Genomic DNA, 27,047 nt, shown 5'->3' with positions numbered 1-27,047 from the left:
GTGCCCCCAGGGTGGGCACAGGGGCATTACCTGCTGGAAATGCTCCTCCCAGTGCACCCCAGGACATCAGGTGCCTTCTTGGTCCCCACCTGCACCATTCTTCATCCTCCCTCCTTTTCCAGAAGAAACCACACACTCCTCCAAAAGCTGGACACATTCAGCACTGCTCGTATTTGGAGGAGCGCCTTCATCATCAGAGAGAAAAAGCATTTTGGAAAAATAAACCAAAAAGACCACTGTTAATAATGAACATCCTTTTATGCAAGCCATCAGCCATATTTGTATTCTCTAGTACTGCTCTGTAAACAAGTGCTCAAGTGGTGAGCAGGAATCCCATAGGAGAGGGTTTGGGTTCATAGGTACGGCTCTCCTGAGGCCCCGTTCAGTTTGCTCTTGCTCTTGTTCCTGGAAAGGAGCTTCTTGCTCAGGATTCTGGAGAGTGTCCCGCCCTTCTTGCGGCCCTCCTCTGCCAGGGGCTGCTGCAGGAACACCAGGTCATTGTGGGACTGGCTCATGCCCGGGTCCTTCTGGTGGTGCTGCCGGCGGAAAAACAGCTTGGCGCTTTTCTTCAAAATCCCACCTGTGCAGGGAAAAAGGTGCAGGACACTTTAGACAGAACAAGCTGCTGTCCTCTTGAGACTCAGCTTTAAGTGCAGCACGAGTGAGAAAAGCTGATCCTCTGATTTAAGGCTCCTTCCTTACACTTAGTTCCTAATGCTCCTCTGGAGGCCACGCTAGTGCTCACACACACATGCACAGCGACTGGGGTGGGTTGTACCCTGGGCTCTCAAGTGTCAAAGAGGCACATCCAATCTTTCCAACCAGTAAAGTAGAAAGGATTTTATAATAAAGAATGAAAAAGAGGAACTAATGTTACTCTTTGTTGTTTCAGAGATCAAAGGAGGTGAAGATCAGCCTGTGAGGCACCACGTGAAGCAAATTTTAATTTGAGGTGCAGGACAGCAGTACCTGGCAGTAAACATATGTGCAGTGGTTGTGTACAAGCCAGGCAGCAGGTGTTCCATAGAAATTCAGCAGCACCACCCAGAGTAACACTCACAAAGCATTTGCTGTTCTAAAACCCTGTTAGGAATAGCAATGCACTTCAAGCAGATTAAAAATAATATTACATCTGCTTCCAACAGGTTCAGAAGTCTGCCCAAATCCCTCCTGTGGTAAATTAAGTTGCTTTATTTTGCCGTGTTCCTTCCCCTGACCCCCTGTCAAACCCAGCATGCAGCCAAGGCAATTGCAGCTGTCATCTCACCAGGGACTCATGCTGCCAACAGCAGCTATCACTACTCCTCTCTTTGCAAGCTTGGGCTGTTTTTGCAGCTATTCTGCCAAATTCCACCCTCCCTCTCCATGTGTGCCTGGTGTGCAGCTGGCAGGGACACTGCTCCAGGCTCCCAGCAACACTCAGCCTGGCTGGGACATCAGCTCTGCATTAAAATAGCATCACTTTTGGATGGAATTGGTAGGGCTGTTGTCCCAGGTGGCAAAAGCCCGTCTGAACAGAGGAGGACCCAGGTGACAAGCCAGCACAGGAACTTCTGGCAGTCAGACTTGGGAGTGGGGACAGTCACCTCCCTGGCAGAGCTTCCACACGTCCCCCCTGCACCACTATCAGGTTTCCTGATCCTTTCCAACTTCAGCTATTAATTCCTGTCATGGCATGGTCTTCATTCTGCTTTTCCTCCTGCTGCAAATGGACACAAAAAGCAACACACAATGCAGTTCTTTCACGGGACACTGCCACAGCTAGAATTAAATGTCTGTCCCCTTCGCACCTGCCAAGGCCTCTGTGTCACTTTGCACACAGTGACAGCTGCAGAACAGGTATTTCATGGCAGCCAGACGCTGCTTTGTGCACACCAAAGCAGTCATAAACGTGTTCTTGGGTTTATTACTGTGTAATTTAAGGGCTAAGCACTCAGCACCTGGGAGGATATTCAAACATGTTTTTTTCTGGCAGCTGCTGAGACTCTCCTCACAGGGCACAATGGGATGGGAAGCAGAAATTAGCTGAAAGCAACCAGAACTGTGGATTTGAATCTTGACTGCTCTCCCATCAGCCCCTGACTGATCTTTCTGGCAAGGCAGTAGCACTTCAAGCTGCCATCAGCAGCACAAAAGCAGCAGTGTTCCACCCCAGGACAGTGACAGCTGCTGATGTGCAGAGGCTGGGGGATGCAGAGGCCTCACTGCTGTGCAGCTCCTGTTTGAGCAGGCAGCTGTTCTGCCCAGCAGCACTAGGACACAAGGGTTTATCCCTGAGCAGATCTTTAGTCCCATCCATTCTGTCATTCAGACTGATTTTCTACACCAGGAAACAGCACCTGACTAAGAATGCTCCAAAAATTGTGCCGGTGGCCTGGGACAACTCCCTGCAGCTGAAAAACCGTGGGCAGCACTTCCCTGGGAGCAGCACAGGCTCAGCACAAGCAGCACCCCTGACACCAGAGCTCCCTGGAGTTCAGCCTCTGCTGCCTGGAAGCTTGCCACATGCCCAGCAGTGTGCAGCCAGCTTGGAGCATGCTGCCTGGCAGTGGCTCTGGCTGCTGTGCAGACATGCAGCCCTGGGAGGAGGGAGGGCAGGGCAGGGCAGCAGCCTGGCAGTGCCCATGCTGGTTCATGTGCTGGTTCATGTGCTGTTTGCATGCTTAATCCTCCAGTTCAACAGGATCTATGTGCCAGCCCTGCCCCCAGCAGCAGGAGATGAGCAGAGAGCACTGTATGAACTCAGGGCACTGATGTGGGGTGTTCTGAAAATGCTGGTGGGGGTGGGATCACTTCTGAATCTCATTTGTGCTAATGGAGGAAGATTCCCTTCCACATCTACAAGGATACCAACAGAGATGGCTTTCCATTCCTTCCCAACTTCCAAAAGAGTTTTCACACAGGTGGTTTTGTAAATACCTGCTGAGATTGTGGTAGCTCTGTAAATTAAGCCAGAAAAGTTTAATCTAAAAATCTATAAGCAGCAGGTTTTGAAATAAATTTTGTTTGCATGAATATCCAGTTATGGGGTCACACACAGTTTTCATGAGCAGATTTTGATTGATGTAGAGCATCCCTCCAAGGTTTCCTTGCTGCCCTCTCTGTGTGACCCTCCTGGACAGCACAACCACCAGAAAGATGATTTGTCACAGCAGACTGGTCTGCAAAGACACCTCAGCACAGGAAGGTAATTTTGGAAGGAGAAAAGGAATGGATAGGGGAAGAAGAAAAGGGGTGTCAAACTAATTTTTGCTTCAGTTTTTACAATGAGGGTCTCATTGTAAAGCTACATTTTCTTAGGGATAAAAAAAAGAGACAAAAATAACTTACTGTGTAGGTAATTAATTCTGGCTGGCATAGCAGTCATCTTAAGTTTATAAAAGGGAACGGGTAAGAAAGAGGAAGTCAGAAAGGTAAAAAAACAAACAAAAATATGCAAGAGCAAAAAAAAGTGCTAGCTTTAAGACATTAACACACACAAAAGGCTTTTCAAAGCAGAAGAGGTTTTGTTTGGGTTTTTTGCCATGTTTGGGTTTTTTTGTTGTTGCATTTGTGGTTTTATTTGTGGTGGGGTTTTTTGTTGTTTGTTTTTTTAAGGGAAAGCATTTGATAAACAGAAGCCTTGAACTATTCACAGCTCACTGAAGGCAGGGGGGTTGAAATGTTTTCCCATCTTACTCCATAAAAGCTACTCAGCTGTGACAAAGCAGAGATTCAAGACTTCCACAAAGACATCTGTGTATAATGAAAGGGATTTGAGCCAGTTTTTTCCAAGTATTTTTTCAAGATGATACAACTCAGAGATATTTTGCAGTTTTTAGCAGTCTTATACTGAATTGTGTGAAAAGGATCTCTAGAAGCCTCATCTCTTCGCACAGGGAAACCCAAAACTAGACAACAACTCACATACAAACTTCCACTTGCTTGCTTTAGAATAACATGAGTCCAGAGGTTTTGCAGTTTCTCACACAGCTTCCTAAGCTTTTCCAGGCTCCAAAATGATCCAAATCCCTTGACAGCTAACCCACTCCCCTCACCCCAAACACACCCAAGGCTTTCCAGTGCCTGGGCGTGTGTGTGACAGGGATTGTTGCTGTACCCTCCTGATCTCTCATGTGGAGCAGTCCAGCTGTGGGAAGGCCAGAAAGCTCCAAGGGAGGGTCCTGACAAAGAGCTCCAGTGTCTGCCCTTGGGTGAGGGGGGTGAAAATCCAGTAAAACAGGGAGGTTTTGTAGTGAGCCATTTCCCAGGATCTCTGGGTGAGGAAAGGATAGAAAATAATAAAGCAGAGAGGGATGGATATGAGTGAAAAGCACAATGTTTTTTGCAACTTTAAGGTGCAACCTGTGTGCCTGTTTGGGGCACTGTCCACTGCACTGACCCTTCTGTAAGATTTCCTAATAGCCCCTGTGTTTACCACAAACCAGTGCTCAGAGGTTGCTGGATTTACCAAGGAAACACAAAGAACCCTAAGACATTTTCAAACTGCAGCTATTCAGGTTTGTAACTACCTAAGCAAAATGATCTGATGCCTTAATTTACTTCTTAAATTAACTTTTGTTACATTTTCTTTAGCAAATTATGCATTAATGAAATGAGTGAAAAGGGGGAATCTGTAATGAAATGAGTGAAAAGGGGGAATCTGTCCAGCAGGCAGTTTCTGCTTCAGCTGTGGTGCTTCCCTGAACACACACTTTAGTGAGGGCAGCCTTGTGCTCAGGGAGGTGAAGGGGAAGAGGAATAGACTGGAAAACAAGAGTGGATCCCTGCCATCTTCACCCTGCTAATGGGGTTGGCAATACAGGGCAAGTCCTGGGTTATAAGGACACAGTTTTCCTTGAGGAATTGATAATGTGACTAGTGATTTCTCTCCCAAATAACTGAGTTGGGTGTAATGAGCTGCCAGCTTCTAAGGGTGAGCTGTTTCCTCATGGAGGGGAGGGTAAGAAAGCCTGACTGGCTCAGAGAGCTGCAAGTAAAACAACTTCAACCAACACCACAATCACAAAGAGTTTGAAGGACAAAAAAAAATCAATAAGAGAGGAAGAACTACTGCAGCCAATTACACAGAGAAAGCAGTCACTGAAGTGGAAGTGAGGATCATGTACCTTTAGATTTTTTCATGCTCCCAGTTTCTGAAACACTTAATGAGCTCCCAGATATTTCTTCAGAGGTCTGGTCTAAGAGTGTGCTGGTGTCCCACTGCTGGCTGCCATTCTCCAAACCCCAGGTCTTGTGGGTGCTTTGCTGTGGGTCGGTGCCAGGGACTCTTTCTGAAGCATCCGGTGACTGCTTTTTGTCAGAGGTGATTTTTGCAACATTTTCCTCCACAGTGGGTGGATCTGCTTCCCTGCAGGAGCTGTCCATGGCTGCAGCATAGTCCATCATCAGTGAAGCTTCACTGTCCTGAGATAAAGAGGTCTGCCCAGTGGAAATAAGAGACAACACTGACACGAGTCATCCTGCTGGAGAAAAACAAACCTCCCTGCAAGAGTTATTTTAACTCTTTACACTTGTGCTGGTATTGCTCAGGACCATCAGCAAACCACCTGAAGCCTCCTTAGCTCTACTAAAGGAGAGGGGCATTTAGCAAAGTTTTAATCATGTTGCAAAGTCCAAATGAATGAAAAAATCAATTAAGGAAATGCCTTCTACCTATCCCTGGCCCCACTACAAATAACAGGACTCCCCTATTTGTGCTGCTAATGAAGTGTCAGCATTTCTTTTGGTCCTTCTAAGAAAATTAACATCAAAGCATTTTATCTTGTCTCATTGTTTGCCCTCTGGAACAAACAATGGGAACAGAGACCAGAGAACCAGAGATTTTCCAGAGGGTTTTAACAGCTTTGAAAGAAAGTAAAAAAATTTTCCCTACTTTTTCAGTGCATCTTCCCTACATGAGTGAAACACAGAATATAAAAAATATAAAACTTGAGGCTGAGTATCTAAATTAATGTACTTTAAAAAAAAGGCCCAAAACCATGCAGCTTTTAAATATAATACGTGGCTCCAGACTGGCACTGGATCGTTGAAAATCTCTGTGGTATTGTATTAATGTTTCAAAATTTAAAGTGCTATTTCTTTATATATATTTATATATATATACATATATATACATATATATATACATACAGATATATACATATGTGTGTGTATTTCCTTACATTCATGGGCTAGACTTGGCATTTAGAGTGAAAACATCCCTGCTTGCCTGTGTGCTCTTACCTTTAATAAGAAATTAGCTTTGCCTTCTAACAATACATTCTTGTTTTTTATATGTAGCCTCTCACCTAAATTGATTTCCCCAAATCCCTAACACCACTCCTATCCAAGGACACAGTGCATTTTAGTCAGGCTGTCCAATCCAACCATCAGCACCCAACACCCTGATCTGGCTGAACTTGAAACAGTCACAGAAATAACCTGGCACACAAAACTGGATCCTGCAGGGACACAGAAGCCCTGTTAGCACTACAGTCAGTGCAGAAAAGGCTTTCCAGAGCTAAGCATGAACTCTAAGTGTATTTTCTGCTCTACCTTGGACACCCCTGATATGATAATGGTGCTTTTCTTCCGAGGGGACTTCAGCTTCTGCTTGGCAGACTGGCTCAGCTGCCGAATGGCCGCCTCTGCCACGGGGTCGGTGCCGTTCAGTACCAGCAGCTCTGCAAAGAAAGGAGCATTTCAGAGGGGCAAGGAAACAGGAAAAAACAGAGCAGAGACAGCCAGAGTTTGGCCTTGATTTAAAATTCACAGAAATGGCATCAACAGCATAAATTTGCCAATTCAGCACATAGCGAGTAGGTGCTCTTCTTTCTCTCCTGTCACCCATTTTTGGGGAAAAGTACCAAAATGGCATTTACAAACCCTTTCCATGAGAACAAAGGAGGTTCTGGAGGCCTGCACAAAGCACCCCATTATTTCAATCATGTTGAAATAATGGGGTAGGTGCTCTTCTTTCTCTCCTGTCACCCATTTTTGGGGAAAAGTACCAAAATGGCATTTACAAACCCTTTCCATGAGAACAAAGGAGGTTCTGGAGGCCTGCACAAAGCACCCCATTATTTCAATGCACTGCTGCCCTGTGGTGACAGTGGGGACATCATGAATTATCCCAGTCATGAAGAACCATAGTTCTAACATGGTACAAGGCTGGCAGATGATGCTACTTCCTCAGGTAGCTTTTTTGTTATTTTGCTGCTTTTCCAGATCTCCGTGCTCAGCATTTCCAGTTTTGCTATGGCACTGTGATAGGGTGGGGAAGTAGCTGCCTCCAAATCCTGTAAAGTGCACTCCCTTTTCCCCTCCAACCACTGCACAGGAATATAAAATCTTCTGTATAAAATGCTCTTTACTGACAAACACGAGTTTATTTTTAAGCATGGCCCTTTCTGGCATCTAGGACACGAATACACATTAATCAAATTCATCAAGCTCAGGAACAAACAAGGCTAAGGAAGTCAACAAGACAAAAATCCCCATGTTTAACTGCCTGAGGTGGACTTTTCTGGCAAGAGTTTTAACAACAACAAAAAGAACAGACGAAGGAATAGCACCAGTGTTAACTAAATTGAGCAGTGCCTTTTGTTACTGTGACAGTAATGTAAGAAAAGATGAGGCCTAGAATTAAAAATGTGTGCATGTCTGCACACTCATCTCAAACCTTGACTTTTTCCATCTCCCCAGCCCCTGCAATAATTCTTATTATTGCCATCACTCAGAACTATGGCACACACACAGCATCTTTTCCAGAGTGCTTGCTGCTATTTTGCCATGATGTTTGTAATAACTTTTACCTAAGTTACTGCCATACCATACCCAAAAGCTCCTTTGTATTTCTTTCATTTGGCTTTTGTTTGAATGAGTAATTCTTCCTGTAATACTGTATAAACACTTCACAGAAATCCCCCTGCACTCCCAATAAAAACACTGTCCATAACAATATGGAAAAAGCTGTCTCCAGGTGAATTTTCCAGTAAGTGTTTTGTGTCTTTAATATCATAAACACTTCAGAGAGTCAACTCAGAAATCTTGCACTATCTTAACATTTCCCAAATTGATGTAGTAATACCACACTGCTTCATGGTGTCAGAGTATTTCTTACCCTAGAGATGGGAAAAGATCCAAGTGCTGTTACAGCTATTCATGGTTGCTGCTTCTTGCCCTTCCCCACATCTGCTGGCCAACACATTTGTGTCTCTCAGAAAGCTCCTGACTGTGCTAGGAGCAGCCCAGATCATCTCCAGGTTGTCCAATCCCCACTCAGAACAGTACAAAGCCAACTGAACTCCACAGCAGCCACCCTGGGTCACATCTGTCACTACTCCTGACCACAGAGCCACTGAAGGGTTCAGTGATGACCACACACAGGACTGAAAAATGCGCTGAATATTTAGAGCTGCATCTTGAAAAGGTAAATTCTCCAGAGACAAATTCAGGTTTATATAGAATTCAAAGTGAATTTATAATTATTGTCAATGTCACCTGACACTCTGAAGGAATTTCAGCTGTATCCAGGTGACTTAGAAAGGAGGACAAATGGGCACAGCAAGCCCAAAAAAAGCCCAGTGGCAGGGCTAGGAAGAGAATTGAGTTTTCCTTACATTAGTCCAGCCTCTGCCTTCTCTTCAGACACAGAGGACATAGAGATGCCTGTCACAGGGTTTTAATTTAGTGCAGCAACCCCTGTGCCTTTATAAAAGGAGGCATCTTTCATTTAAAAGTAAGAGAAAATACTTTCTTTTGGCTTTTCTGCAGCCTCCTCCCCTCTCCAAACCACAGCTCCTTGTTATTTATTCAAAACCAGTAATTTAAATTGCCAATTAAAACCAGACTTTTACTGCAAGGCTGCCATAGCCCAAACCACAGTGCTTTGTAACAAAAACACCCCAGTGCTGCTGACAGGCAGCAGCCACATGGGCTGGCTGTCATTTTAACAGGATCACATTAATCCCACACACAGAACAGAGAAATGTTCTCCTTAGCAGCCCCAAACATTTTTGTTACCTGTATCTGAAGATGACAAAGTTTTGCTGACTGGAGCACCATGAGAATGGAGGGCTTCAACAATGAAATCCTTTTCAGTCACCTTTACTTTAACTGGAGTTTTCACAGGAGAATCTGAGGACCAAGTTTTTTGATTATTTGAACTGGTCAAGACATTTTTATTGTGTTAATAAGAATTTATTACACCAGTTATGCCTGTTCAAATCATATTTGAGAAAACTGTTTAACAGAAATTCTCAACAGATGTTTTGTGGTAAACCTGACCCTAAAAGACCAGTGAAGTGTGAGAATTTTTTTAAACCTTTTAAAATTTTTAAGACCTTTTTAAATGTTTAAAACATGAAAGAATGTTTTTAAACATTCTACTGTAACACATTAGACAACACCCACTTTAATAAAAGATTTGCTTTAACAACTTAAAAGCACACAGATCTTTGTGATGCTTCACACCAAGGCTGTTCACAGGTTTTACTTTTATAATTTTCCCAAGAAAAATTGGAAAATCTGCTCTTGGAGGACATGCTAAAAAGTATTTTGTCACCAGGTAACATCAAGTTTCATCAGAGATGATACTACAGATCAGGGTTAGAAGGCACAGGATGGTTTGTTATCAGCAAACCTCTGATACATTTGTCATGTGAGAAACCATCCACCAAAATCCAGGCCTTCTACATCATCACACCATGGTGAAGATTTACAGAATTAAAAGAAACATTAACTGTTCCTCTTGTAAGAAACAAGTTTTGGTGGAAATTAAAATCCTGATTCTGGAGAATATGAACAACAACCCCACTCCAACACATCAGAGAACTCTGGAACTGGTGCTTCCCTGCCATCCCAGCCCCCTGTGCTTCTCCTGGTGCCCATGGAGGAAGATGTGGAGGTGCTGACCTGTGCTCAGGGGGGAGGATCTCCCTTCCAGACGAGGTTTGGTTCTCACAGCAGTGACAGTGGTGACCACAGTCCCACAGGGCATCACAGTGCGGTCCTTCTCGATCTTGGAGGCCAGCACTGGAGAGGACACCTGCCTGGCCTTCACTTCACTGGGTTCTATAAAAGAGAACTGAGGAGACAAAAAAACACCACCTCAGAAGCACAGTCAGGCAAGGAGGACTCTATTTCTGGTACTCCTTTTAGGCTTTTGCTGAGCCAAACTCAAGAGTTAATTCTTTCAATAAGACACCACTGGAATCTGAAAAGCAGGGAACTCTCAGAACTTTGGGCCTGGAAGCCAAAGTTTAGAATTAAAAACAGGATTTGATCTGAGACCTTGGAAAAGGTTTCCAAACTTAGGTGCTAGAAGTGAGAATGCGGATTTATGGTTTAAAGCGGAGATACGTTATGTTAAATTGAGAAAAGTTTAGAGTTTTAGAATTTAAGATATAGAAAAAAATAAAAGTAGTTACAAAGGTAAATAAGAAGTTCAGAATGCAGCACTGTAGGTTTGTGTGTCATAACATGATTAGTTAAGAAAGTTTACAAAGTTTACACTGTAGCATGGGTCCATAAGATGAAATATTTAAGGATTGGGTCAAATTCATAAATATCCTTGTTGGCAGTGTTTTATTGGTCAATAAACCCTTAAAAGGATTTATTTTATTTTGTAACTTTTTATTTATTTTATTTTGTAACTAGGGGTCTTGTGACCTTCTGAACCATGCAGTAAAGATGAGAGATGAACTCACTCTTCCTGTCTATGTAGAAGATAAGAAAAATACACCCCATCATCTAAAACAACTCAGAGGTCCTGTCTCAAAATCATTCAAAATTCCTTCCAAAATCCCATAAGACACAAACAAGCTGCAATCAGAACAGGCTGCTCTGACTCAGCCACAAGCCCAAACATGAGATCACAGAATCACAGAATCAGGAGGTTGGAAGAGACCTCTGAGATCATCGAGTCCAACCTATGCCCTAACACTTCAACCAGACCATAGCACCAAGTGCCATGTCCAAGCTTTTTTAAACACATCCAGAGATGGTGATTCCACCACCTCCCTGGGAAGAGCATTCCAGTATTTTATTATTCTTTCGGTGAAAATTTTTTCCTAAAAACAACACATACTTCACATAACTTCTCCTGTGCAGTACCTGATACTCCAGCAGGGAAAATCTCATTGATTTGAGGAGCTGAATGAATTCTAACCCAGAGGGAAATTTCAGGAGTGGTTTGGCTCAGGGGACACTGGGATTGCAGGCACCAGTGACAGCGTTGTGGGGAGTGACCTCAGTGCAGGCAGCTGAGATGTTCTGAGCACAGCAAACATGAATCAGCCCTGCTGAGGGATCAGACAGCATGATGTGTGCTGCCCACACACCCTGCCAGGGAAAAGGAGCCCTCCAGAGCCTGCCTGGGCTCTGCCATCCTGCTGCCACCCAGCTCTGCTCCAGGGGATGGGAGCCCTGCACAGCTGCATCCCACATCTGCTCACACCACGGGCTCAGGGGCTCCGGGGGCAGCCAGGGGTGATCAGTCACAGAATCCTGGGATGGTCTGGATCAGGAGGGACCCCAAATCCCACCCAGTGCCACCCCTGCCACGGCAGGGACACCTCCCACTGTTCCAGGTGCTCCCAATGTCTCTCTGGTCAGTCACAAGATTTTATTATCATTCCATTCCTTTCTATTCCTTTCAAGCCTTCTGATGAATCCTTTTTCTATTCTTTTAGTATAGTTTTAATATATAATTTTCTTTTAATATAATATATATCATAAAATAATAAATCAGCCTTCTGAAACATGGAGTCAAGATTCTCATCTCTTCCCTCATCCTGGGACCCCTGTGAACACCACCACAGCACCCCCAGGTCCATTTCCACCTGAACAGTGTCCAGCTACACCATTCCCAGCTTGTAACGTTGTAGGGGATTTTTGTGGCCAAAATGTAGAACTCAGCACTTAGACTTATTAAATTCATGCTGTTGGACTCTGCCCATCCATCCAACAGATCTAAATCTCTCTGCAGAGCCCTCCTTCCTTCCAACAGATCAACACCAGCTCCCAGCTTAGTGTCATCTGCAAAATTACTAATGAAGGACTCGATGCCCTCATCCATGTTGTCTATAAAAATATTAAATAGAACTGGTCCCAGTACAGACCCCTGAGGGACACCACTGGTGACTGGCCCCCAGCTGGATGCAGCACCATTCACCATCACTCTCTGGGCCCAGCCATGCAGCCAGTTCCTAACCCAGCAGAGAGTGCTCCTGTCCAAGCTGTGTGTGAGCATTCCCAAGCAGTTCCTGAAGGAACACACCCACCCCAAAGCCCCAGCCCAGCAGTACCTCTGCAGTGATGGAGCCCAGCCCGGGCCCTGGCTCTGAGCTGCTCTGCCCGGCCCCTCTGCTCAGAGCAAAGCTGTGCTGGCCACAGGGCTGCTTCCTGAACAGGTCCAGAGGGACAGTCACCTGCCCGGATAAAGGACCTGCAAGAACACAATCAGCAAGGTCAGCCCAGAGCTAAGCTGCCAGGATGTGTAAGGGAGAGAATATGGGAAAGGAGGAGAAAAATTCAGGCAAAAAATCGCGGTAATTGGTTCTACACCACGGGGCAGAAAAGTGGCATTTTACAGCTTTTTTGCCATTTTATGACTATTCCTCAGCCTGGCCTAATACTGTGAAACAGGAATGGAATGGAAAAATGGAACCATGAAGTATTACTTATTTACTGTTCTTTCTGGCCATTATTTTTCCCTTTTATGAAGAATATCTAGGGAAAAAAAGAAACAACTATTAGGTTCTTGGACAATTTCCATAACCAGTTTCTGCATCTTTCATTTCAGAGGGCAATCTGGATTCCTGGTTAACTGATGCATCACAACAACAGTGTTTAATTTGAACTTTAGTAAAACTTCAGCAATTCTCTTGCTCCTTCCCTGACTTTATCAGCTCCACTAGATCAGAATAAATTATTAGCAAAGGTACTGAATGATTTAAAAGATGAAATCCTAGTTTTCTGTGCAAAGCAGAATGTTTAAAAACAAAGAATTCCTACACTTCACTGGTCTTTTGGAGTCAAGTTACCACAGAACATGTGCTGAGACTTTGTATTAAACAATCTTCTCTAACACTTACAATTTGAACAGGTTTAATAAACTCTTGTCTATACACCTATATTATACAAGTAGGGATTTACATTATATTCATATAACTCAGCACTCTGCCCATTAATATGATTCTACTTTGAGTCTTCTATTTAAATTTTTTGGAGAAGAACAGCTCAGCAGGTACGGAGGCACAGAGGGGGAGGAAGAGAATTGTCAGTGCAATCCACTGGGACCTTTTTCTTCAGGAAACCAGGCTGAAAGTTACGATGTAGAACATTCCTGGTGTTGTTTGAAAGACTAAAGATGCTTAGGTACAGTCAAGACTACTTTTTGTCCAAGAAAAACATAAGTTTGCTGATTCCACATACGTATTCTTTTAAAAATAAAAAATAGCATCCACATCAGAAATTTTTTAAAGCTTTTGACTTCACAATCCCTCCAATAATCACATATCATAAGCAAGGTATTGCACAACTTTGTATATCTAGATTATTATAAATAATTCTGAAACAACAGAATTGAGTTGTAAAAATGTTTGACCCCCCACGTTTTGTAATTAATCCAACATAATTAGAATTGGGGTGTTTTACACCTGATTGTGATTTTCATACCTGAATTGTTAGGCACTCCCTCGGACTTAAAAAGCAAGGATTTACAACCAACCCCTATTATTCTCCTTCAGCCACAGAAAGAACTCAAAAGCTTAATTTGAAACCAAAAAGATTCACAGTGGATCTGTTAGATATTTAGAAGATGGAAAAATACAGGATACCAGCACCTGGAAGACTCCCAGTATGTTGACAATCTAGAAAGAAACTCAAAAAATTCTCTGTAACCTTAAGCCAGGCACCTGGTCAGTGTATTTTCCTTCCACACATGATTTCTGATAGATCTCACACTTTCTGTGGCCATCCAGAAATAAAAGGAGACTTCTGTCAACACTCAGCAAAGCTCACACGCTGATCATGCAAAATAACTCAGTCTTAAAATACTTACTATCCAACTTTCCATCTTCTACTATTTGCAGTTGCAATGCTTTTGATTTGGCACTTAGTTCACTGTGAAGGAAACAAAACCACATTAGGTCTTTGCAGCCCAAGCAGATTTTCCTTCCCATGTAGGTTCTTCCCTTTCCCCTGCTTTTCTCAGCCCTCTCCAAGCCAAACACTACACCTTGCAGGTGGGTAAGAGTGACTGAAGGGATCACAGTAAAAAAACATGGCCTGGGAACCTCCCTCACTTTTGCACAGGTTCAATTTGTTGAATTTCAGAGGATTTTCTTCTCCCCAGGAGCTGAAGATGGTTCCTAGTCTGACTGCTACACCACAACACCAAAAAGTTTTGTTTTTCCTGGCAGGATCAAATTTGTAAGTCAAGATGCTGGAACAGGTTCAACCAACATCCCTGCCAAAGCAGGAAAGTGTCCTGCAAAAACAGGACAGATGCAAGAAAACAAAAGTAGTTACAGCTTTAAATGAGAAGAGTCAGTATCACTTTTCTAAAACAAGACTCAAGGATGCTGCAAGAAGAGTTGCTGTGAGACAAACCCCAGGTGAACTGGATTCTGAACTGAATTCTCAGAATTACACGTGATACTTCCTAAGATGGACTAGACAACAGATATAAAACCTTTCCTCTGACTGACACAGTGCAGCAAACTGGGTGCCTGCTGAGGAACCCTCCAGTAAAACTTTATTTTACACCTTTCTCAGCAGGCATTCTGCCAAAAACCCTAAGGGCATGCAAACATGTATTTCATTCTGCCATGTTCCCATTTCAGGATGGTGTGATCCTGGCTGCAGACACCCCACCTCCATCAGATGCTGTGGCACATCATCTATACAGCAGATTTGAAGTTTTTCCCTGCCACTTCCACCCTTCCTGCACCCCAAAACTTGGAAAGGAGCACCTTGATGTCCCTACTGCTGCTTTGCCATGAAGATAAAGCAGAGTCTGACATGGGGGTCAGTACTGTGGTGTTCAGAGTGGAGGATATTTTTGGCTCTGAAGAAAGAAAAGGGCAGAGGTTTGTGTGTGGGAATTTGAAAGAAGTTCAAAACCCCCTGCCAAAATCCTAATCATTTATCTGTAAAAGCCCCCAAGCTCACCTCATGCACTTGTGAAAAGCAGTGTGGAAACCCCAGCATTATTCCTAGTGTCAAGGCCAAATTCCTGTCAAGTTAATCACATCCTGCCTGCCCTCTCTCAGCCCTTTCAGCTGGAAAAGGGTATTATTCTTGCAAACTTCCTGTCCCAAACTGCTGGGAACTTGTGTGCTCTGCAAGCCTGAGCACGGGTGCTGTTCCACCAACAGATGGCTGAAGTGAATCACAGAGCCACTGGCTGAAGCACCTTGTGATACTTCAGAAAACAAAGTTATCACTGAGTCCCTCCTTTCCTAAACTCATGCACCTCAGAAGCCATTTTTGCTCTGCTGTTAGAAAGTGAAAATAAATTTTGTTTTAGAACTGCTCACTTCTGACCTTATTTACAGCAGCTGTGTGAATCACAGAATACTGTGTAGGCTGCCTGAAAGTCCCTTTTTTTGTTTTACAGGAGAAAGAAAATCTAGTGGAGTTTTACAGTCCCTTTTTAGTCACGGCCACCATTCTTTTAGATGCTCAACTGCTTTTACACATTTGCTTTTTCCACTCAGGAGAGGGAACTGAGAGACATCAGACCCCCTCAAATGCAGTTTTCACAGTACAGTGACTTCAAAACCTTGCTAACAAAACCTAGTAAAACTTAGGAAAACCTTGCTAGCTTTTAGGCAGCTAAACTTTGCTACCTAAGAAGTGCTAACACTTCTTTTCTGGCACTGTAGGAAACCATGAGGTGATTTATTATGCCTGTGACTGCTGTCATCTACTAGAATAATGTATCTGCCATGGAACACCTAGAGACCTGTATCTCATATACATAGAGAGGGTAATTAGAGATCCTGAAGTTCCCACCAGCTCCAGATTTCTCTGAGGTCACACAGACAAAATCCAAGAATGGACCTATTTCAAAATGCCATTTTTCTCTCACACAGCTCAAGAAAAAAAGAGGTGCTTTAGTGTAAAAGTATTCTCAGTAGGTAAGTTACTTACAAGATAAACTCTTCCTTCCAAAAGGGATGTGCAGCATTTTTGGCTACAGAGCTGGAAAACTTCTGCATAGGGTCATTCAACTGAACTATACACACAAGGTCTGTGCTGCCTGTAAGGGCAAGAAAGATCAGTTATTAATGCTCTGTCACCAAGAGGCCACTTACTGCAAAGAAACCTCCTTTCCTTGCACAGTGCACTTTTGAACAGACTTTTGCAGACCTTTTCTCACCCTCCCACAGAATAAATGCCTTCCCTTGGCTTGTACACCGAGGATATTCATGGCAAAGGTCACTATTGCATCACTGTTGTTTTATGAACTACCCTACACACTGTGAAACATGACAGCCCGATTTAAATCCTGCCATGAAGCAACAAAATGCAGGCATAAAACGATCCAAAAAGATGAGGAGACAAAGAGTGAGCAGGTGATGTTGTGGGTGTGAGGCGGGGAGGGAGTAAAGCTGTTTACAAGCTGCTTTAAAAAAACAGAAGTTTTCTAAGTTCCCCCTGGCCACAGTCACAGTGGTTTATCTGGAGATGAAAATAAGCTTTTTCTGCTGGCAAGTGACTGATGACAGCAGTGCTAATTCCCAGCGGTTCGTGCACTGTGGTTTTTAACAAGTTTTAAAGCACTGCTGCCGACTTATCTCTGCCTTGATCTCGGAATTTGATAGTGCTGCAAATTGGCATATTAAGAGTAGTTCTACTGCTGCTCCAAGGGGAAATAGTTTCCCTGATGTGCTCCTCTTAAAACAGTTTCTTTAATATGGCTCTGACAACATCAGAAATAATTTAAACCCACACTTCCAACACATCAAGGAAAGCAACAAAAGCTCAGTCCTGACTGTGTGCAAAGCAAACAAAAGCCACTGCCCCCAGTTCTCCAGAAGAATCTGGGTTTGTATTTGCTATGAGCAGCTCTCAGTTGCTCTCTGGGGATGCTTTGAGGCCGTGGGTCAGCCCTGTCTCAGGCACAGAGGCACCCTGGGCCTGGCAAGGTGATCAGAGGAGCCAAAGCACTGTGTACACACAGCTTATTTGGGATCCAAGCTGAGCCCAGAGTAAGCAGCTGAGCTGCTTTCACAGGGGCTGAGCCTGAGCTCAGGGACCTGGGCTGCTTTCTGCTCCCCCAGCCAAGTGTCTGAGCAGGGACCCTGGAACCACACCTGAGCCACAAACCAACTGTACCCAACAGGGTATTGCAGCTTTTCTGCCCTGCTGTAAACAATTTACTGCTTTTTCCTCACCAGCAGAAATCACTTTTGCCCTTAGTTATTCCCCGTAGAGCGCCTGGCACAAAATCTACGGTGACCTTTGTTTACATACACAAACTAAGGAGATAAAAACTGGCACAGCCCATAAGCAGAGACCAGTTCTGCTACTGGATATTCAGCAGCTGAACTAAGATATCTACAGGAGAGCCAGAGCTCCTACAAACCCTGTCAGCATCCATCAATCATCCATGGTTTCATCAGCATGGACAAGCTGCCCCTCCCCAGCCCCCTGTGTACCTGTGTCTGAAATACTGCACAGTCCCATGGAGCCTGGGTTCCAATAGGATAATTCATTATTGTTAGGGAATATTAATTAAAAGTCAGCAAGTTATGTCCAGTAGCCAGCACCTTTCCAGCTGTGCAGGATTCTCACTGGATTTCAAGTGTACCAGTTAAACCTCATTATGAAGCTTTATTTCTCATCCTCAGCCCCAAATATTTACACTCCAGGAGCTGCTGGGGAACCAGCAAAATTCCTCTATCTCCTTTTAGAATGGCAAATGGGGATTTTGCCTCCCAACAGCTGTGTTCCCAGAGCAGAGCACATGAATTGTCTCTTTTTCCTCTTGTTTTTTGCGAAGGTGCAGGGATTTTCAGAAGGTGAATCTTCTGTTCTATGCACTGCATGCACACAAAGATATCTCATCTCATGACTTTTAAAGCAAGGCAAAATGACCCAATCTTTTGGAAAGTCTAGTCTGCACTACAAAATTGTAGAGTAATAATAAATCATAGAATGGTTTGGGTTGGAAAGGACCTTAAAGATCATTTCATTCCAAAGCCCCTGCTGTGGGCTGGGACACCTTCCACTTGACTGGGTTGCAGTTGCCAGCATATTTTATTGATAAATGATATTTTACAGCCAAGAGTTCCAGAATTGCTTTAAAAATAATTAATTTTTTTTAAAAAAGCTCTGCAGAGATTTTTAAGGGGATCACTTCCAACCAGGATGAGCAAAGCAGCATTACACAAGACTCTAGGGCAGAAAACTATTACCTCTAACTGAAAAAGGAGAACAGCAAGCAGGATGTATTTATCTAAAATACTGCCTTGCCCAATTTAGCAGCCACAAGCTTCCATTAAAAATCCTGTTACAGAATTGTTTAGTGGCCATAAACAACAGAGCCTCCAATCTGTATCTCTGCTGAGAGAATCTGAGCTGTGCCTCAATCTGCACTTGGAGAAGTCTGAGCCTTGCAAGACAGGCCTGGTGCTGCTTTCCAAACCCAACACTAACTCCACTAGGCAGAGACCTCTTTTTTGGCTTCATTCTCCACTTGCAAGAGGCACCTTCTTCCTTTACCTGCAGAGGCACTTCATTAGGGGAAAATGTCCCTGACAACAAAAAAAAATACCTTTCAGGAGTTTCTAATACAGGAGGAGAGTCTGAGACATATCTGCAAATCACTCTAAAGTAAAGAAAAATAAGGTAACATTGAATCAAGCCAATGTCATTGCCAGAAGCTAATGGAGAGTTGGATTTGAGCCCCTCATCTTGGGTACAGCCAAAGTGAGAACTTTTAGAAATTAAAACTAAAAGCCAGAAAATATTCAGCCAGCTTTATACATGTGGTCATTTCAATCTGTCTTCAGCAATGATGGATTTGTACAAGAAGAACAAGATGTTTAAATACTCCAATAAACTAAAATATACATTAAGTCAGCGCTGGCACAGGTTGCCCAGAGAAGCTGTGGCTGCCCCATCCCTGGGAATGCTCAGGGCCAGGCTGGATGGGGCTTTGAGCAAGCTGGGATAGTGGAAAGTGTCCCTACCCATGGCAGGGGTAGAATGAGATGAGCTTTAAGGTCCCTTCCAACCCAAACCACTCTGTGATTCTATGAAGTCTATTTCTCAGAATACAACAATTTCTTACACCTTCTTTCAAGAGCAGGCTGTAACCCAGAACTTCCTCATTACCTCAGCTGAATGAAAAGTAATGTGAGAAACAACTGCTCACTTTGAAAATTTAAAAAGGTTCATTAAACCTTAACAAAAATACAACAAAGGACTACATAAGGAAAAAGCTGCAGTGCTGGGAACTGCCCCTCATGGATATCACAAGGCCAGTGCATCTTCAGGCTGGATGCTCAGTCTGTTATACCCCTGGGGGCTGCATCAGCCAGCCCTGGCCCCTCCCAAAGTCTGTCAGCCAGCTCTTCTGTGCCATTTATCAGTGCAAACTGCTTTCTTGTCACTGCATTGGAGCTCAGGTGTTGCCCTGCCTCACCCCCTAAGCACCCCGGGGAAAGGGAACTGTGGGGAGAACAGAGGGCATCTAAACCACAATAACATAACCATACATCACTAAAGCTTTTATTCATATTCACACAACAGTTATCCCTTAATTGTGAGACCAAATCATCTCATATCCATCTGTAACAGTAAGAAAAGCCAGCCCAGGCCAGCCTGAGGAGGAGCAGCACCCCTGGGCTGTGGTACCTGCAGCACGGAGGTCGCTCGATGGCTCCAGCGCGATGTTCCTCAGCAGCAGCTTCAGCTCGTGAGCCCTCGGGGGCTTGGGAGGACTGGTGCCCTGAGGGAGAAGGCTCAGTGTGTTCTGTACATTCTGCAAAAGGCAACCAGGACAAGGGCACTGTGCACATGGCAGCACCAAGCCCTGGTGCCATGCTGGCACAGGGAAGCTGGGCTGGAACACCAACAAGGAGCCACAAGGGACGTGGGACCACAAAGTCTCCACTGCCATGAGCTGTGCTGTTCTAAACATGTGTCCCAGTTCTTGTAACTGATCGCTGTTAAACTTACTCAGTTGTGAGTAATAAATATGTAATAAAAGCATGAAGGACACTCCTCGAAAGATTTTGGAAGGAATGAGCCTTACCTGAACCTCCTTTGTATCTGCAGGCCTCACACTCAGCTCTACAGATGGAGAAGCTGAGCTGAAGAGGTTCTTCAAGACATCTCTGAGCGTTTCAGATATTGCACATGTCCCTGCTGTCTGCCCCTAGGAGGAAACAAACAACCAGGCTTCTCAAAACTCAGAAGAAGTTGAGGCAAAAATTAATTTGGTATATATCTATATCACCAAAGCCACCTAACATGAGCATTGTCAGAGAGAGACACATGGTTTCTGTTGCCAACAAGTGAATTTAACAACAGATCATGCAAAGAATTACTTAAATTTCTCCATTATGCATTAAAGAATTAAACACTGAAAAACTCATGCTGTTCTGACAGTCAGGAAGACACAGCTGTTAGCCACAAAACCAGAAGTTTCTTTAACAGTTTTTATCTTAGGATGGTGTTTGAAAGACTCTGCTCTGCTCTGCACTCCCTGAGAGAGCAGATCAGGTCATCAGATAAGCAGATCTGCACCGTTCCACTGATTTAATGGGAGTTATGCCAGCTTGCAGCAGCTGAGAAGAAACTAATCCTGTGCTGCACTGAAAAAAAAATTATAGCATCTCCTGGAGGTCTTCAACCTTGCTGAAAAGTGCAGTGTATGGACAGAGTCGGGCTGCTCTGGGGCACTGAGTTGTACTTTGTCCATAAAAAATCTCAGAGCCATCTGTGCCTAGCACCACAACATCTGAGGGGTCAGAACAAATCAAAGAGTTTGTGCACACACATGTAGCTTCACATGATTAATTCCAAGGTGTGTGATGAGACTGAAGTGTCCCTGCCCTCCCTGTGCTCCTAGAGAATGCCTGCTTTTCACAGCAGGCTCCTCAGGAATTTTTGTCTGTTCAGGTACCTACAGGGCACCGATTTTAAAATCAAGCTGTCCCAGAAAGGACAGTCTGAAACCCAACAGCTCTGAAATCTCACTGAGGTTTCTTTTCTAAAGGAAAGACTGAATAGGAGACAAAGATCTGACCTAAAAACAGAGGACCCATCCATCTTTTTTTATCTGATACCACACTGAGAGACTTCACTGATGTGCAGTTTGCATGACATGTCAAAGAGATTGGGGGTAAAAGCCCTTCCCCAGCTACCCAGGTGTTACAGAAACATTCACAAATCCTGTTGTACTGCCTTCTTACCTAACTGGCCTTTGATGACATGTTCAAAACATACAACAGCACTGGCCAGTCCCACAAAAATCTGCTGCATTTACACCATGTGCCCTCAAATAACCACCAAGGAAACAGATAATACTCATTCACTTTAATAAAGATCACAGTAAATTAGGCTTTTTAAAGCCTTGGTAACAGCAATTTCATTACTTAAGTTACTTAAATAAGCAGACAAATTATGGTTAGTCTTCATTGTTTTGGAGGCAATTTCCCTCCCCTGCTCTTACCTAAATTGTAAAATCCCGGTTGCCTCACATCTTTGCCATCAGCCAAATGTGACATCTGTTATTTAACAGTAACAACAGCAACCTCAGTCACTGGACTTCTGCTCATAGGTATTTGCTGTTGTTTCCATAGTTATTTGGAAAGGAGATTGATTAAAGAGCCTCCTATCAGCTCTGCCTCATTTTTAGCCATCCTTTTTTTGGAAAGTTACTCTCCACCACAACTGCCTCGACAAGACAAGCCATGATGGCTTAACTGCCACCCCAAAATGATAAAGGCAACAGGTTTCACTTTGGTTTGACTTGGGCTAGGGGTGTACAGCACAGCCAGCCTGGGGCACATCAGCGCATGATGTAAATTGTGTAAATCCAAACCCTACCAGTCAGCCAGGTTGCCCAACACAACTCAGGCTCACCCAGCCATTACCAAGAGAAAATGGGTTATTACACCCAGCTTGAGTGATGTCAAAACCACTGTGCAGATAATCACAAGTAATTAGAGGTATTTATTTGTACACACAGTATTGCTTCTGAAAGAGGAAGAAAACAAGGCACAAAAGCTGACACTGAAGTTTAGGAGCTGGAGTGTAGCTTGCTTACAGGTTTCAGCCCTTTGTTTATTACCTCTCCTCTTCCATAAGTGCTAACACAAACTTCAAAAGTGAAAACAAAGCCCTCTAACGAATAAAGAACTTAACAGGCTCATTCTAAACATGCAGGCAAAGCAGAACAGGTGCAACTCTGCAAAACTGGACTTGGGCACCTAGCAAAAAGCTGATTGTGAAGTCCAGTGACTGCACCAGAGTCATCTGTGTTTGTCAGGAAGGATTTAATAGTTAATGACTGTTCAAATGTGGATAATCAACATGCCACCCCAGCACATGAAGGTCATTTACATGCTATGTGTGCATGTTAAAACCTACATTAAAACACACTTCAAAAGGCTTGTCTGGCTTTAGCTATGAGTTTCACATTTTTATAGACAAAAGCTGTGGTAATAAATTATTATGATTGTAGCTCTCTCAGTACAGCTCTTTAGAAGCAGTTCTACAATAAAATTATTTTTTAACAAGGCCTTCAGTCAAGCAAACAACTTCACAAAATACAAACAAGTCTTCCCCCACAGCTGTAGGAAACAGTTAAATCACCACATTTGTGCCAAAAATAAAAAACTGTGAAGGGTCAAAGGCAGAAGAAAATCGAAGTCAAGATGAAAATCTTGCAGGGGATGGCTCAATGAATCAGTGCTCATACACAAAGACCAGGTGCAATTCCAAAAGCAACAAAATATTTTTAGATCATCCATCATTTCCTTAAATAACTGTATTTTTCACAGCCATTTCTGATCTATTGCTGCCAGACTTCAAAACTGATTTAAATTAGGGAAGGAGCAACGTTTTAATTGCTTTGATGGAAATACCATCACAACTGGGTTTTTTTTTATTATTTTAGAAGTGTTCTGAGAGAAGATATTTAGGAACAGACATTTTTCACACCTTGAATTTGGATGAAACATGTTTGCAAAGTCATTTGTCTGTCAAATACAGACTTGTTTCAATGATCTTGAGAGGTGTTGCTGGATTTCAGAGGTGTAGGGGTTTGATAGATGATCCAAGGCAGATGCTTTACCACATTTTGGACCAAGGGGATGAAGATTCATCTGCTCTATTACTACAACAAATAAAACTGACTGACCTCCTGCACTGCTGGCTGGATTTCAAAGTTGATTTCATCGGTGTTAATGAGGAACCACTCAACTTTGACATCTTCCCCTTTGTCTTTCACAGAGAGCTGAAGCTGTGGAAGGAAAAGAGTTATTGTAGAGTTGTTGTGGTGGCCTGTAAGGAAATTGTAGGTCAATCTTCAGGCTAAGGCTCAGCACAGGAAGAATGACATCAGTTTCTGAGTAGGTAACTTCAAAGGGACACTCTAAGGAGGCAGAAGTTGCTAAAGTTTGAGAGTTCATGCCAGTTAAAAAAGGGAATTGTTCTAGATACCCAAGTAGTCTACCCAACATGTTATTTATCCCCAGTCTCCTGAAGAGGCAGCTTAATTTCTGTATTTACCACTTGCCCCAGAGGGGAAACAAAAGGAAGAGAAGAGAGAACAACACTTAAGACTTCACCTGCAGGTGGACTGGGGACAGCTTCACAAAATACGACTGAGCTTCGGCAGCCGCGGGCGGAGGGGCTGAGGCAGCAACGAGGAATTTCACAGAATCCCCCACAACATTGCAAGAAACCACCTGGAAAAAGGAAAAGGATGAAGGGAAACAAAGGGGGAAACAAATTAAATCTTCAGAAGGTCTGGTGAAGGCAAGAAAGAAAATAAGAAAGGAATTGAAGCTAGCAGAATTACGCTAAGTTGCACAGGTGGGAAATTTCTAAGCAATTTCATTCATGTTCCCACCTCCTTCTGCACATTCTTCTAAAAGCACATAGTTCAAGTGTTCAAATCTGTACATGAAATCTAATACCTGCAAATTATGGCATTTCCCAACATTTCTTCTGTGTTATTATCTAATTCAGAAGTAACTCCTTGCCTGACAAGGACTCCTTTCAATTTCACAGATCTATGTATTAAAAGCTCCAAGAGGTCAAAGATGTTTGTTCTTCTTTCTCTTGTGCTCTGAGCAGCAGCTGACTTACCACACAATCTTTAGTTTAGTGAAACTAAAGAAAATGTGAAACTGGAATAAACCTGCTGCTACAGCAGCAGATTCTGTCTGAGTAATTCCAGTTCTCAGTAGGTAAGAAGGAGCAGGAGCCTTTAAGAATTTATTCAAACCTTCGACCAAACCAAGAAAGCCTGAAATGTGGTGACAAAGCTAAATGTCTGGGGAAAGTCTGAGTGCCACTTGACTGCAACACACTTTTAGGAGCAGTAATTTAACTTGTTATCACACTGAGTTTGTAAACAGTGGACAGTTTTTGCTCCCTCCCCTCTGCAAACTGACTGAGCTGCTGGAGCTGCCATGCAAAATTCCTGGAGTGTGCAGAAATTCCTGGAGAGTTCCTGGCAGCACAGGAAAGCCCATGGGGTGGAAGTCAGAAATTATTCATCACACCACAGAGGCATGTTTGTTTTGCAAACAGATGTGCTGGTGGTGCAGGAGAGCTGCTTGTCACTGTCCCTCTGTGGTTACTGTCCCCACAGCTCCACTGTGGGAAGGACAGCTGGGCTCTCCTCACACTGACTCAGGCAGAGGGAACCAGGTCAATGCAATGCACAGACAAATAATTCCCTGCAAGGTTTGCCTGACAAAACCTCTGCATGCTGCTATTAAATTGTGTTTGTGCACTTACTGCTCCAATTATGGGCACTGGAATTGAAGCTGAAAGCTTTGAGAGGAATCATGTAACTCCTGGAAGATCCTTATCAGTCTCTCCTTAAATACATTTCATCTCCCTGGGCTCTCTGGGGTACATTTTAAAGATGGCCAGGGCTTTATCAAGGGCCTGAGTACATCCATTAAGGTAGAGACTTAATTACAAAGGAGCAGGGGGTGGGGAGGAGGATATGACAAATAAAAATCCCAACCACACCCACAAGCAATAAGATTTGCCTTTTCAGGTTGTATCTTTGCAAATTATAGTTTAGAAGTGGACAAATGAGTCTTCCTCACCTCTCCCGTTTCCCAAAGTCCAGATTCCTTCAGAAGTGACTTCTGACCTTAATCCCACACAAACACCAACACCCAGTATTATGGTAAAATAGAAAGGATTTTTAATAGCTAACAAGAACAAAGAGCCCAGCTACCTCCAGCTGCTTATTTTACTTGTGATGACATGAAACACAGAATCACTCCTTTCATTCAAAGATTGACACGGTGACTCTTTAAAGACTTCAAAAAGGAAAAGGTTCTTCCCTCTTTTTTAGGAAAGAGGAGGAAAAAGGACAGGTTTTGATGCAAAAACTGCTGCCACTTCCACATCATAAATGCAGTGTTTTATCATCCATATATGTTTTTTCCACACATTTATAGGAAGTTCAATGCAGTCAGAACAAGTTGGACTTGCTGTACATGCAATGTAGAGCCATTCATCTGGAATTTCTGGATGTCCAAGAGCCAAGGTTGCCAGGTACATGGTTGATTAATGTTTTTAAAAGAAATAAAAGTGTGGCCAGAGAGTTGGCAAATGAGTTCATGTGTCACTTATTTCTTAATCACGTTTAATTCCAAGTAAAGGATGGAAACAGACACTGCAGGTGGCAGAACTTTCATTTTTCTTTCTGTGTTTTGTCAAGAGATGGTAAATCAGTTTTTTAATGTATTTTTACCATTCATTTCAAAGCCCAGACCAGTGAAGTTTGGACTTTTAGTCTCCTTGATTAATTTATTTCCTGCCAATGACATCTACTAAGCCCTACTCCCCTTCTGCCCTCCCTTTTACTAAAAAAACTGTGGCACTCATATACAGTCACCTGTCAACTTCTAATCCAATCATCAAAAGGAGTGGTTCCATGTTTGTAAATGGAAAATAATATGCATTTATGTCAGGTGAATCCCTTTGTTCTGGGAGCGGGATGGATGATGGAGTCAGCATACTGAGAGAAGCAGAATTCTGGGCTAGAATTTGAAGAGAAAGCAGCTTTGTTTTCATCTCCAATGCTGCCACAAGTGGTGAAAAGGTGATTAAAGAGACTGCAACTGCTGCTTCCCTTGCTGAGTGACATTCCTTTAGAAGTGTAGCAGGTGATTTTGATAGACCCAAGCAGAAATATGTAGGCCACTTCCCCCATGGCAGGCACACAAAGAAAAACACTGAAGCTTCCCGTGCTCTGCTCCTTTTCCCCCTGCCTTGTTCCAACCTGCTTCTTCAAATTCATTTTCTTTGCACAGATGAAGAGCTGCAGAAGGGAGGGCCAGACAAAGCAGCCCTTTCTGGTTGGTAGGGGGAGAAAAAAGAAGGAGAGGTGTCCACAAGAAAACAGAGGAATCTGGATTGATAGAAAGAGAGTTCTTCAATTTCATTTATATTCCTTGTTGTCTCTCCCACTCTCCCTTACCAGAGACATCCCCAGTTACCAACCCTTTGTGTTTTAGAGTCTAGAAAACCTGTCACTTTTGTAACAAACTGTTCTTTAAAAACCAAGCCCTGCACAGCAGCTGGGACCAGCTGATTCTGAGCTCCCAGAGGGGTCACCCCCCAGCTCTCTTTGATCCTACCTCTGGGCAAGACACATCTCCTAAATCAGCAGAAATAGGGCGAGGTGAAGTAAGTAGCAGCACAAATAAACCAATATGAAGGTATTTTCTCCCTCCAGCACCTCCCTTGGCACAAACACCCTTCTCTCCATGGAAGGAGCTCCCTGCCCTTCCTCAGGTACCTTTGTGTCTCTGCTCCTCCTCAGTCCTCTGCCATCCCTC

General features: G+C 43.5%; 1 protein-coding gene across 1 annotated transcript in view; it reads right to left on the bottom strand.

Moving 5' to 3' along the window:
• Positions 1-237: 237 nt before the first annotated feature.
• C2CD2 (C2 calcium dependent domain containing 2) overlaps positions 238-27,047 on the bottom strand; it is a 33,638-nt gene continuing 6,828 nt past the window's right edge. The window contains exons 3-14 of the mRNA XM_031062148.1: positions 23,802-23,921; positions 23,372-23,473; positions 20,258-20,380; positions 19,858-19,984; positions 16,144-16,252; positions 14,048-14,109; positions 12,291-12,430; positions 9,898-10,069; positions 9,007-9,120; positions 6,538-6,665; positions 5,109-5,421; positions 238-580 (exon numbers count right to left, since the gene is read on the bottom strand). Of these exons, the coding sequence (XP_030918008.1) occupies positions 354-580; positions 5,109-5,421; positions 6,538-6,665; positions 9,007-9,120; positions 9,898-10,069; positions 12,291-12,430; positions 14,048-14,109; positions 16,144-16,252; positions 19,858-19,984; positions 20,258-20,380; positions 23,372-23,473; positions 23,802-23,921 (1,737 nt within the window). The 3' untranslated portion in view covers positions 238-353. The remainder of the gene's footprint in view (positions 581-5,108; positions 5,422-6,537; positions 6,666-9,006; positions 9,121-9,897; positions 10,070-12,290; positions 12,431-14,047; positions 14,110-16,143; positions 16,253-19,857; positions 19,985-20,257; positions 20,381-23,371; positions 23,474-23,801; positions 23,922-27,047) is intronic.

The sequence above is a fragment of the Geospiza fortis genome, unplaced genomic scaffold (genome assembly GCF_000277835.1).
Source record: "Geospiza fortis unplaced genomic scaffold, GeoFor_1.0 scaffold17, whole genome shotgun sequence".
Taxonomy (NCBI): domain Eukaryota; kingdom Metazoa; phylum Chordata; class Aves; order Passeriformes; family Thraupidae; genus Geospiza; species Geospiza fortis.
The sequence above is the reverse complement of the archived record's forward strand: the minus strand, read 5'-3'. Positions and strand labels throughout refer to the sequence as shown.